This window comes from Schistocerca piceifrons, chromosome 3 (assembly GCF_021461385.2).
Source record: "Schistocerca piceifrons isolate TAMUIC-IGC-003096 chromosome 3, iqSchPice1.1, whole genome shotgun sequence".
Taxonomy (NCBI): Eukaryota; Metazoa; Arthropoda; class Insecta; order Orthoptera; family Acrididae; genus Schistocerca; species Schistocerca piceifrons.
Genome location: NC_060140.1, coordinates 309,679,444 through 309,693,684, shown reverse-complemented (window position 1 = coordinate 309,693,684; position 14,241 = coordinate 309,679,444). Strand labels below are relative to the sequence as shown.

The window sequence follows — 14,241 nt, the reverse complement described above, 5'->3', positions numbered from 1 at the left end:
CATCATTTTTACTGGGTCATTATTTCATTTAATTTCGCGATAAGTCTTAATCAGACAAGAACTAGGACTTAAAAGCGTAAATAAACAGATTAAGGAGATTAAAAGTAAATGGAGAGATCATGTCAGAAGTATGAATAAAAATAGAATGCCTACGACAATAATTAGATATCCACCAACAGGAAAAGATCAGTGGACAGACCAAAAAACCTTGGAGAGATGGAACAGAAACAAAGCAGAGATAATATAGGAACTGAGCAAGAGGTTGTAACAGACAAATGTCTAACTTTTAAAGAATGAAGATGTTTTATATTAGAATTGTTTTAAGTATAAAAAAGAGATTACAGGAAGAAAAGAGTTTGAAATGACGTCTTTCCAGTTGGCCAATAGCGCATTTCTTGATGTGGTCTGATTAGGAACGTAGGAAGTTTCACGTGTATGCTTCTTCAGTATGACAGCGAAAAGTAACCTGGAAGCACTAGTAAAGTGGTCTATTAACATACGATCAGCAGCAAGTCATACACTGGCAGTTTAATTGGAGTGCCCTCCGCCACACACCGTTGGGTGGCTTGCGGAGTATAAATGTAGATGTAGATGTAGATGTAGACTCCCCCTCCCCCCAGATCAGGCAATATGGCATAGGATAATGTGTCTTCGCGATGTGTGCTACGGTCATTTCGACGGCAACGTGTATCGATCCAGGTAAAACCTTTCTTATAGGATTGGTCTTATATTCAAGAAAACTGTGGCTCAAATCGCCTTCCAGTCATCGATATTTATCTTCAATTTTTTGGTCCTGTCCTCCTCAGTTGCGCGTAATACTACGGTATGATTTTCACTTATGGACCGTCTGACAGCAACTGAATAAAACACAATTTTAGTGCCATACGCGTTTCGCCTTTATTTTCTGCAAGGCATTCACTTATGGACCGTCTGACAGCAACTGAATAAAACACAATTTTAGTGCCATACGCGTTTCGCCTTTATTTTCTGCAAGGCATCGATATTTATATTTTCCGTGGTTAGCCTGAATCGATTGCGGTCAAGGGTGAGAAGGTCCGTTTGAAAATGACCCATGCTTCCCCACTGTCCACATCGAGCTTGTGTTCTTTCTTTAGTGGCCTCGTCGTCGATGGGGCATTGAACCCAACTCTTTCATCGAACCCTTACCATACACTGCTCTACCCCAGCTCCAAGCACAGATCCTAGATAAGCTGTCCGGCTGCGCTATCATAATGCGTCAACAAATCAGCCACAGGGAACTGTCCTTGTCAAATATTGTACATAATCGGTAATTACGCAATTGAACCAGAAAACATATGGAAATGGAATATTTGAGTTTAACTTCCCGTCGGCAAAGTGGTCATTAGAGATGAACAGGAGCTTGATTAGGGAAGGATGAGGAAAGAAATCAGCCGTGTCCCTTGACAATCACAGCTTCTGGGTTAGCCAGGGGCAATTTAGGGAAACCACGGGAAACCTAACTCTGGTTGGGCAGATGGGGATCAGAACCGTCATCTTCCCGAATGCGACTCCAGTGTGCTAACCACTGCCTCAGATAGCTCGGTGCATTAATCCAGATTTCATAAAATCGTTCAGTTACCCTTTAACTTTGGGAACTACGTGAACGTTACTGAAGAGTATAAGGTTGACGGTGTTGCGTCTTTGGTGTTACAGAAGAACCTGCCTGTGCCATGGAAGAGCATTATGTCATCGCCGGCTGTCTGGGCTCTCGTCGCAATCATGGTTACTTTCGACTGGATCTTCTATCTGCTCATCACGTCGCTGCCGCAGTACATCGCTCAAGTCTTGCACTTCGATATCCGCAGCGTGAGTCACATAACAGTGCTTCTTCCATAACTGAAAGAGTAATCTACAGTAATACAGATTTTTTTGCTGTAGTGTTTCATTTCCGCAAGATGATCGCTGTTTGTTATGAATAATGCTAATATACTGTGCATGTGCGTACACAGAAATTTACCCATGCGGACTCTAGAATGGTGTTTCTTGTGTAACACATTTGGTGAGTTTCGGTGTATGTCATTGGTACCACACAGTCTATTTTCGAAAGTACTATCATATGGCATATCGAGTGAGATTTGTGACTGGGCTGAGGATTTTCTGGTGAGGAGGACACTGCATACTCTTTGTATAGAGATTCATCGACACATTTTGAAGTTAAATCGGTTGTGACCCAGGAAATGTATTAGAATACTTGCTGTTCATTTTGTATATTAATGATCCTGCAGATAATATTAATAATAAGCTCAAACTTTTTGCAGATGATGCAGTTATCTATAATGAAGTAGGCGAGAATGTTGTACGCATTTTCTTCTGTTTTGTTGTGGTGAGGTATGAGATTGCGTCTTGTGCAGCGATTGTAAATAATACGAGTTCTACATATTTAAGTGTTGTATAGTATATTAAAGCTACTCGGAGGAAACTTAATTGTTCAGTTACAGCGCTTTAGGGTGTGGAAAATTCTGTATATTTTTAAAACTAGTTACATAATGTGTGGACGGTTAAACTATACTTCGTCGGTCGTACACCAACTTGTACCTTAAAAAGACAAAAGATTTTCTACCGTGGGACACGTTATATTCCAAAATGAACTAAGTGTCATTGCACTCTTAACAATTTTACGCGCCTCGAAAATGTTGTACGCATTTTCTTCTGTTTTGTTGTGGTGAGGTATGAGATTGCGTCTTGTGCAGCGATTGTAAATAATACGAGTTCTACATATTTAAGTGTTGTATAGTATATTAAAGCTACTCGGAGGAAACTTAATTGTTCAGTTACAGCGCTTTAGGGTGTGGAAAATTCTGTATATTTTTAAAACTAGTTACATAATGTGTGGACGGTTAAACTATACTTCGTCGGTCGTACACCAACTTGTACCTTAAAAAGACAAAAGATTTTCTACCGTGGGACACGTTATATTCCAAAATGAACTAAGTGTCATTGCACTCTTAACAATTTTACGCGCCTCGAAAATGGAATTTGTGTTGGTTCCTAATAGCTACTTTTTCAAAATTTCTTAACTTAAACTGGTTTTTGATAATATTTCTTCTTAATTTGGTTTCGGTTCCTGATTATTGGAGATAACCAACTACATTATTGACAAGATCTTCTCGAGTGCAACGCACAGACACAAAGTACCTCAAAGTGAATGCTATCATTTCAGTAAAATCACTTGTGCACCTACGTAGTTCCCAGTATTAATCACCATATTATCGATGGCTTTATACACTGTAGGGCAAGTACGCCTTCTCCGTCTACAACAACGTGCCATCTTCTGTGAGAACGGTCCAATGCTGTTGCACGAGCGGCTGCACGAAGCCTGACTCCGTCCTACCAAAATCATTATTTATATACGAAATACTGTTGCATCCTTGAACCCCTGGTTCTATATACGTCTATTAGATGGCTTGCTAGAGGCAAAAGTCTGCAAACAGTTCCTAGGTATAGCAATCTCCCCTACTGTTGAAAATAGCTGCACAAATACTGTCAAAGTGATGTACAGACTGGCAACTCACTTAAAATATTCAGAAATGTAAGGCATACGGGTGGCGAAAAACAGGTCTTAGAAAGTTCTTGCCTACTACGACGTAATATCGGATGATATATTCTAGTTATAATACACTCCTGGAAATGGAAAAAAGAACACATTGACACCGGTGTGTCAGACCCACCATACTTGCTCCGGACACTGCGAGAGGGCTGTACAAGCAATGATCACACGCACGGCACAGCGGACACACCAGGAACCGCGGTGTTAACCGTCGAATGGCGCTAGCTGCGCAGCATTTGTGCACCGCCGCCGTCAGTGTCAGCCAGTTTGCCGTGGCATACGGAGCTCCATCGCAGTCTTTAACACTGGTAGCATGCCGCGACAGCGTGGACGTGAACCATATGTGCAGTTGACGGACTTTGAGCGAGGGCGTATAGTGGGCATGCGGGAGGCCGGGTGGACGTACCGCCGAATTGCTCAACACGTGGGGCGTGAGGTCTCCACAGTACATCGATGTTGTCGCCAGTGGTCGGCGGAAGGTGCACGTGCCCGTCGACCAAGGACCGGACTGCAGCGACGCACGGATGCACGCCAAGACCGTAGGATCCTACGCAGTGCCGTAGGGGACCGCACCGCCACTTCCCAGCAAATTAGGGACACTGTTGCTCCTGGGGTATCGGCGAGGACCATTCGCAGCCGTCTCCATGAAGCTGGGCTACGGTCCCGCACACCGTTAGGCCGTCTTCCGCTCACGCCCCAACATCGTGCAGCCCGCCTCCAGTGGTGTCGCGACAGGCGTGAATGGAGGGACGAATGGAGACGTGTCGTCTTCAGCGATGAGAGTCGCTTCTGCCTTGGTGCCAATGATGGTCGTATGCGTGTTTGGCGCCGTGCAGGTGAGCGCCACAATCAGGACTGCATACGACCGAGGCACACAGGGCCAACACCCGGCATCATGGTGTGGGGAGCGATCTCCTACACTGGCCGTACACCACTGGTGATCGTCGAGGGGACACTGAATAGTGCACAGTACATCCAAACCGTCATCGAACCCATCGTTCTACCATTCCTAGACCGGCAAGGGAGCTTGCTGTTCCAACAGGACAATGCACGTCCGCATGTATCCCGTGCCACCCAACGTGCTCTAGAAGGTGTAAGTCAACTACCCTGGCCAGCAAGATCTCCGGATCTGTCCCCCATTGAGCATGTTTGGGACTGGATGAAGCGTCGTCTCACGCGGTCTGCACGTCCAGCACGAACGCTGGTCCAACTGAGGCGCCAGGTGGAAATGGCATGGCAAGCCGTTCCACAGGACTACATCCAGCATCTCTACGATCGTCTCCATGGGAGAATAGGAGCCTGCATTGCTGCGAAAGGTGGATATACACTGTACTAGTGCCGACATTGTGCATGCTCTGTTGCCTGTGTCTATGTGCCTGTGGTTCTGTCAGTGTGATCATGTGATGTATCTGACCCCAGGAATGTGTCAATAAAGTTTCCCCTTCCTGGGACAATGAATTCACGGTGTTCTTATTTCAATTTCCAGGAGTGTATTTATGCTACAGCAGACAACCTCAGATTTAATACAAAATGTTTTCAAAGTGGTTCCCTTCTGCAGCAATAAGTGTTTAGAGCCCCGAACTTAATTCTGTGAAGACTTTCTGAAGAATATACAGACATACATTACTGAACTGGCAAAAACTTATCTTTCATTGAAACCTGGCGCTTGGTGAGTTAACATGGCGGCGTCAGGAGGTTTCTGCGTGGTACTACTACGATTTTCTGAAACGAAATGTTGTAAGCTTTACGAGGTGGTCCACACTAGTTCAGCAACTGAGCAAATATTTGTGTACTAGTTGAATTCTACATCTACATACATACTCTGCAATCCACCATACGGTGCGTGGCGGAGGGTAATATAACACTTACACTGTAGAATCCTCTTATAAGAAGGACATCAAGGTACATACACACGCGTTTAAAGCATATTGTAGTTTTCGTAAGAATGCTCAAATGAATAAAGACACACTTATAATCAACGACAATCAGCACCTTCTATTTATAGGGACACTTTCATAACTAGCGTACTATTTGAAAGAAAGCCGAAGTTGATCAGAATTGGTGAAAAACACATGATTAAGCTACGTCTCTTAACACTAATTTTACTAAACATAAACTATTTAAACACTGCCGATATTTCAAATAATGCAAACTGTAATGTAATTTTTAAGCTTATATACAGTACAATTGTAAAAGCACGTAAGATGTTTCTGGTTATGCTTGCACTGGTACGTCTACCTTTCCTTGTGTCTTCCGTCTGCTGTACGAAAAATTACAGCCAAACACAACGGATGTATTGACCACTATGTCAAAACTCTGTATGGTAACGTAGTGATACCAGTTTATCCCCATTTCTTACTCTATTTTGTCAGTAAACAAACAACTTGGCTCTCGCCGCCATATTGCGATCAGTTATACTGTATACGGTATTGCCCAGGAGGTTAAAAAGAAGAAGGGAGTTGTCATTACGTCACAAATTTGAAGCCAATGTCCGCCTACTTTTATATTCCAAAACATTAGGTTCATCGCATTTATTACTTCCATGGTTCACCACGATTATACTTCCCTGTGACGTTACCCTGACTTGCTTGTGCTCAGTTTCGAACGTTCGGGATGTTTATTGATTTCGTTATAGTATCCCAAATAGCATCTGGTGCTTTGATTGTGTAGAGACGTAGTTTTTACATCAAAAGTGTCAGCTTGCGTCGTTTGCGGGTGTGGTAATCGATCCGATCGTAACTTAAGTTTAAACGATGATTATGATGATATTCATCCCCCCATGAACCATGGACCTTGCCGTTGGTGGGGAGGCTTGCGTGCCTCAACGATACAGGTAGCCGTACCGTAGGTGCAACCACAACGGAGGGGTATCTGTGGAGAGGCCAGACAAACGTGTGGTTCCTGAATAGGGGCAGCAGTCTTTTCAGTAGTTGCAGGGGCAACAGTATGGATGATTGACTGATCTGGCCTTGTAACATTAACCAAAACGGCCTTGCTGTTGTGGTGCTGCGAACGGCTGAAAGCAAGGGGAAACTACAGCCGTAATTTTTCCCGAGGGCATGCAGCTTTACTGTATGGTTAAATGATGATGGCGTCCTCTTGGGTAAAATATTCCGGAGATAAAATAGTCCCCCATTCGGATCTCCGGGCGGGGACTACTCAGGAGGACGTCGTTATGAGGAGAAAGAAAACTGCCATTCTACGGATCGGAGCGTGGAATGTCAGATCCCTTAATCGGGCAGGTAGGTTAGAAAATTTAAAATGGGAAATGGATAGGTTCAAGTTAGATATAGTGGGAATTAGTGAAGTTCGGTGGCAGGAGGAACAAGACTTCTGGACAGGTGAATACAGGGTTATAAATACAAAATGAAATAGGGGTAATGCAGGAGTAGGTTTAATAATGAATAAAAAAAATAGGAGTGCGGGTAAGCTACTACAAATAGCATAGTGAACGTATTATAGTGGCCAAGATAGACACGAAGCCCATGCCTACTACAGTAGTACAAGTTTATATGCCAACTAGCACTGCAGATGACGAAGAAATTGAAGAAATGTATGATGAGATAAAAGAAATTATTCAGGTAGTGAAGGGAGACGATAATTTAATAGTCATGGGTGACTGGAATTCGACAGTAGGAAAAGGGAGAGAAGGAAACATAGTAGGTGAATATGGATTGGGGCTAAGAAATGAAAGAGGAAGCCGTCTGTTAGAATTTTGCACAGAGCATAACTTAATCATAGCTAACACTTGGTACAAGAATCATAAAAGAAGGTTGTATGCATGGAAGAATCCTGGAGATACTAAAAGGTATCAGATAGACTATATAATGGTAAGACAGAGATTTAGGAACCAGGTTTCAAACTGTAGGACATTTCCAGGGGCAGATGTGGACTCTGACCACAATCTATTGGTTATGAACTGTAGATTAAAACTGAAGAAATTGCAAAAAGGTGGGAATTTAAGGAGATGGGACCTGGATAAACTGACTAAGCCAGAGGTTGTACAGAGTTTCAGGGACAGCATAAGGGAACAATTGACAGGAATGGGGGAAAGAAATACAGTAGAAGACGAATGGGTAGCTGTGAGGGATGAAGTAGTGGAGGCAGCAGAGGATCAAGTAGGTAAAAAGACGAGGGCTAGTAGAAATCCTTGGGTAACAGAAGAAATATTGAATTTAATGGATGAAAGGAGAAAATATAAAAATACAATAAATGAAGCAGGCAAAAAGGAATACAAACGTCTCAAAAATGAGATGGACAGGAAGTGAAAAATGGCTAAGCAGGGACGGCTAGAGGACAAATCTAAGGATGTAGAGGCTTATCTCACCAGGGGTAAGATAGATACTACCTACAGGAAAATTAAAGAGACCTTTGGAGAAAAGAGAGCCACTTGTATGAATATCAAGAGCTCAGATGGAAACCCAGTTCTAAGCAAAGAGGGGAAAGCAGAAAGGTGGAAGGAGTATATAGAGGGTTTATACAAGGGCGATGTACTTGAGGACAATATGATGGAAATTGAAGAGGATGTAGATGAAGACGAAATGGGAGATACGATACTGCGTGAAGAGTTTGACAGAGCACTGAAAGACCTGAGTCGAAACAAGGCCCTGGGAGTAGACAACATTCCATTAGAACTACTGACGGCCTTGGGAGAGCCAGCCCTGACAAAACTCTACCATCTGGTGAGCATGATGTACGAGACAGGCGAAATATCCTCAGACTTCAAGAAGAATATAATAATTCCAGTCCCAAAGAAAGCAGGTGTTGACAGATGTGAAAATTACCGAACTATCAGTTTAATAAGTCACGGCTGCAAAATACTAACGCGAATTATTTAAGACGAATGAAAAAACTGGTAGAAGCCGACCTCGGGGAAGATTAGTTTGGATTCCGTAGAAATGTTTGAACACGTGAGGCAATACTGTCCTTACGACTTATCTTAGAAGAAACATTAAGGAAAGGCAAACCTACGTTTCTAGCATTTGTAGACTTAGAGAAAGCTTTTGACAATGTTGACTGGAATACTCTCTTTCAAATTATAAAGGTGGCAGGGGTAAAATACAGGGAGCGAAAGGCTATTTACAATTTGTACAGAAATCAGATGACAGTGATAAGAGTCGAGGGGCATGAAAGGGAAGCAGTGGTTGGGAAAGGAGTGAGACAGGGTTGTAGCCTCTCCCCGATGTTATTCAATCTGTATATTGAGCAAGCAGTAAAGGAAACAAAAGAAAAATTTTGAGTAGGTATTAAAATCCATGGAGAAGAAATAAAAACTTTGAGGTTCGCTGATGACATTGTAATTCTGTCAGAGACAGCAAAGGATTTGGAAGAGCAGTTGAACGGAATGGACAGTGTCTTGAAAGGAGGATATAAGATGAACATCAACAAAAGCAAAACGAGGATAATGGAATATAGTTGAATTGAGTCGGGTGATGCTGAGAGAATTAGATTAGGAAATGAGATACTTAAAGTAGTAAAGGAGTTTTGCTATTTGGGGAGCAAAATAACTGATGATGGTCGAAGTAGAGAGGATATAAAATGTAGACTGGCAATGGCAAGGAAAGCGTTTCTGAAGAAGAGAAATTTGTTAACATCGAGTATAGATTTAAGTGTCAGGAAGTCGTTTCTGAAAGTATTTGTATGGAGTGTAGCCATGTATGGAAGTGAAACATGGACAATAAATAGTTTGTACAAGAAGAGAATAGAAGCTTTCGAAATGTGGTGCTACAGAAGAATGTTGAAGATTAGGTGGGTAGATCACGTAACTAATGAGGAGGTATTGAATAGGATTGGGGAGAAGAGTAGTTTGTGGCACAACTTGACTAGAAGGAAGGATCGGTTTGTAGGACATGTCCTGAGGCATCAAGGGATCACAAATTTAGCATTGGAGGGCAGCGTGGAGGGTAAAAATCGTAGTGGGAGACCAAGAGATGAATACACTAAGCAGATTCAGAAGGATGTAGGTTTCAGTAGGTACTGGGAGATGAAGGAGCTTGCACAGGATAGAGTAGCAGGGAGAGCTGCATCAAACCAGTCTCAGGACTGAAGACCACAACAACATGATGATATTTGGAGCTTATGGGCGCTCAACAGCGAGGTCATCAGCGCCCTAACACTTCTTAAGACAAACGAATGTGGTTAAAAATCTCGAACATCGTTCCACACTCATGCACTCGAATCGAGCACCCAGTCACTCTACCTTACATGCTCTAAAACAAATGAGAAAGGGTGAAAATAGCTATACATAAGATTAAAACAAAAGTAAAACGACAAAGGAGCTAAAAGAAAGGCCCAGGCAAAAGTAACTTGCTGAACAATTACAAAAATATGGGTGAGCCAGTCACCCTGTTAACACATTAAAATCATCGCCCTAAAATCTTGGGAAAATGTTGGTCAATTCCCAAAACTTTACAACTCTAATCATGTTCGTTTGAACATTACTAAAAAGAGAGGGCAGATATTCGGTAAATCGGCTACGGCCTGCTGGTCGGAAAATAAAACTCACGCACAGGTATCTGTAAGCCACAAGCATCACACATTGCACGGTTCTCTGGCCGGAGCAAGAAGCCAAGTTTCATATGGCTGTTAGGGTTTAAGGGATTCAAATTTAATTCGTAGTTGGAGCCTTTCAAGCAATATTTTCTTCTGTATACACAAATTTTGCTTGCGTTGTTTACTTTTATTGTAGTGCAGTTACTGTATTTCTGTCACTTAACGTTAGATTTCCTATCAACCAAATACGCAGTTTTGTTTCATTGACATTTCAATAATCGTTTTCGTTGTTGACATACACAAGATACGATAGCATGCCTTGCTTCTTTCTCATTGCACACTTTTATGGGCTAACAAAGAAGGCGTACGGAAGTCTTTTTTGCAAACTTGGGCATTAAAATGTTGAGCCTACGAGTTAAAAGCTGAAAATGTGACAAACAAGAAGCAGCACCAGTAAGTTCGCTGTTCAGCTTCATTTGCTATCGATAACTGCACTAGAAGTGGAATTAAATGGATTACGAAAGCATCCTTTTCGCATCACATCCGTCTCTTCTTGGTTATCCGAAATTTGTCAACGAAAAACAAGTTACATTAATGAGGCCAAAAGTGTCGTATTACTAGAGCAAAAACGCATTCGAGAATAGAAAAAAAATCGAAATTGCCTTAGTGACACTACGTTGTTCACGTAAGCACTGTAATTTATAGTGTTTAAACCAGTTGTTGTGTGCACATGACAGAAATAATGAACAAGAAGCAACTGTAAACAGTAGTCTGCTAATGTTTTGGATTGTTTAAAATGGCGGCAGGTCCCGTCCACTCTGGCTTGAAAACAACATACAGCTTAAGTCTATAGTGCCATCTCCTTTCTTTTCTTACCTCCATGGCGCCATCTCCTTTGTTGTTTAACGTCCGTGGTATTGCAAGTCTAAAGCAATGTATGTCTACGGAAGAATATCATTTTCTGCTGCACGAATATCTCTAAAAATTGCAGTACGAAGATCCTGGAGTGTTGCAGGGAATCTTTGAGATTCTGTCTTTTCGAGAGCCACATAATAAATTATCTTACGGGTTAAGATCGAGATTATGGGGGCGCAGTTCAACACCATTTCCAAGGAATGGTAAGGTGTCTAGGTCGTCGATCTGGTATCTAAACGTCGCTTGAAGAAAAGGAAGACGTCTGCAGTACGGCGTGGACGTGAGTCATTCTGTATGAACCAGCAGTTCCACTGCATTCGGCGGCCTCGTGCAGCCAGTACTAATTCATGATGCAAGACTTGCTTGTATTTTTCTTCTGTGACAGATTTCTCAACAAATTTGGGTCTAATAATGCATTGTGCACAAATTTCTCACCAAACAGTGACTTTTTGTGGATAAAGTGGAGCACTGGCGTGAACGTGTGGTTTCGAGGTACCGCTGTTTCAATGGTGCAAATGGCTCGGGAGCACTATGGGACTTAACTTCTGAGGTCATCAGTCCCCTAGAACTTAGAACTACTTAAACCTAACTAAACTAAGGACATCACACACAACCATGCCCGAGGCAGGATTCAAACCTGCGACCGTAGCGGTCGCGCGGTTCCAGACTGTAGCGCCTAGAACCGCTCGGCCACTTCGGTCGGCTGTTGTTCCAATGTTAGTGCTTCCATTCTGGAATGTGATTTGAGAAATTAGTGTGTGAGCTATAGCATTTTCAAAGGTACAGTACAACAATATCACAAGGAGAATCATTTATGGCGTGTAATTAAACTACTGTAGACAGTACTTTCTACCACATATTTCGCGCCACTCTATGGTATGCTATGACTACTATAAAATAGGTGCCAGACTGCGGTTCATTGGTAGAATACAAGGGAAATGCAATAAGTCTACAATGGAGATGGCATACAAATGACTTGTACGATCCATCCTAGAATATTGTTCCAGTTTGTGGCACCCGGTCCAAATATGATTGACAGGGGATGTTGAAGCGATACAAAGTAGGGCAGCACGGATTGTCATAGATTTGTTTGATCCGTGGGAGAGCATCAGTAAGATCCTGCTAGAACTTAACTGGTAGACGCTTGAAGACAGACGCCAACTATCCCCTGAAAGCTTACTTCGTAAGTTTCTAGAAACGCTATAAGTGATGAATCCAGGAATATACTACAACGCCTTACAATTGAACACCATCTGCCATGCAATTCACTGTGGTTTTCAGAGTATACCTCTAAATGTAGATGTAATTGTGGGTATATGATGTGAGGTGTGACAAAACTGCTATAGAATGACGATATTGTGGATGATTATTTTTCTGAATAAATGACGCTTGGAGTCTTAATCCTTCATATTACACAATGATGAATTCGGAAACAAGTTATTTCACTTGACTTTTGAAACTACAATGAAGAAGACATTACAGTATCAACACTTCGGCGTGCTGGTCACAGCATGTGCGACACGAACTGCTATTTGATGATCAGGCTTTCTTATTACTACAATAATATGACGCATAGACTCTTAGTTTAGTCGAGAAGTACGTTGTCAATAACACTCTGTATTCCTGCTTTTCCGCAGAATGGGATCATATCAGCCATTCCACACATCACTGGTGGCGTTGGCAGTTTGGCATTTGTGTGGCTTACTGACTTCCTGCTCCGGAAAGAATGCATGTCCAAAATGTGCAGTTTCCGCCTAGTAAATGGGTTCGGTAAGTGCTGGCTGACTAAAATTTCAAATCTTACATTAGTAACAACTTACATCGATATTCGGAACTGCGCAGATGTATGCATAAGACAGTAAATTTTCTGTTGTAACTAATATTTTACTTTCTCTATTACTCCTGCTGCGTAGAGTTAATTATATTTCAGATGGCTAGCAGCCACTATTACAAACAAGAAGACAGCCTAAGGAGGGCGGGATAAGAAATACATTTAGTTAACGCTGACAGGTGGCACTGCCTGACGAAGTTGTGCTGCTGAACTTACCACCGCGAGGTGGCAAAAACAACTCCATAATTATTTTTTCCTTGGAAAACAGGTAAAGTAGTGAGTTCGACAAAACGAGGGTGAAAAGTAAATTTGGGTTTAAGGCCTTGTCGAAAACAAGGTAATTAACGACGGAGCATAAGCTCGACGAGATTAAGGATGGGGAAGGAAACCGGCCGTGACCATTGAACGCAACAATATGGGAAGCTAGAGCAATCTAGAGACATAAAAGAAGACCTAAGTTTGGATGTCCACACGGAGAATTGAAACGCCGTCTTCTCGAATGCGATGCCAGTGTCTCACAACTGCGCCACTTCACTCACTTTGGCTTTACGACAGTCTCTGTGACGTTACCGAGATAATAGGTTTTTTGCTCTTTGTTCTGCCCCATCATTACGAGACTCTGTGGAGTATGGAAAATCAGAAGAGGAACCAGTGATAGATAGAAGCTCTAAGTTAGTACGCAATGACTGCCAGGAGGATACAGAGGAAGACATCCATGTTCGAGTCCCGGTCTGGCACTTCGCTTTTACTTGGCAGAAACTTCCAGAAGCCTTACAGTTCACCGTATAGGGTAATTCGTACGTAGCTCCAGGGTGTCAGAAGACGACTGTGTGAAAAATGTAAGACACACAGGAAAATAACACAGATCAGTAGGGCATCTCTCCAAATTTCTATATTTTATGATACGCCCAGTGGCGTAGTTGGAAGAGGGGGCAGCCACGTGACAACATGTAGACTAATGATGCAAAAGAAATACCGGCTTCAGCCGCATTAGGGTAGTGAAATAATTCAAGATGACAAGTGAAAATTGTGCCGCACCGTGACTCAAACCGGATTAGGGCGACAATTATTGAAAAAAATTGCTAATTAGTTACAAGCTACGGTGTACACCCACTTTAGTCAAAATGTAATCGTCGCTACAGATATTCGGATATAGGTTATGACATGTTCGACACGCCTCCCATCATTGAAGTATCGGAACATCGATACTGTCGATGACCTCCCGAATGGCTGTTTTCAACTCAGCGATGGTTTTGGGGTTATTGCTGTACACCTTGTCTTTAATATAGCCCCACAAAAAGGAGTCGCATGTGTTCAGATCTGGAGAATATGGCGGTCAATCGAGGCCCATGCCAGTGGGCTCTGGGTACCCCAGAGCCAGAATACTGTCCCCAGAGTGCTTCTCCAGGACATCAAACACTCTCCTGCTTCGATG

The 14,241-nt window shown here is 42.6% G+C and overlaps 1 protein-coding gene across 1 annotated transcript in view; it reads left to right on the top strand.

Annotated features, from left to right (window-relative positions):
* Nucleotides 1-14,241, top strand: part of LOC124790041 (sialin-like) — a 122,828-nt gene that overhangs the window by 61,071 nt on the left and 47,516 nt on the right. The window contains exons 6-7 of the mRNA XM_047257598.1: nucleotides 1,675-1,827; nucleotides 12,613-12,745. Coding sequence (XP_047113554.1) covers nucleotides 1,675-1,827; nucleotides 12,613-12,745 — 286 coding nt within the window. The remainder of the gene's footprint in view (nucleotides 1-1,674; nucleotides 1,828-12,612; nucleotides 12,746-14,241) is intronic.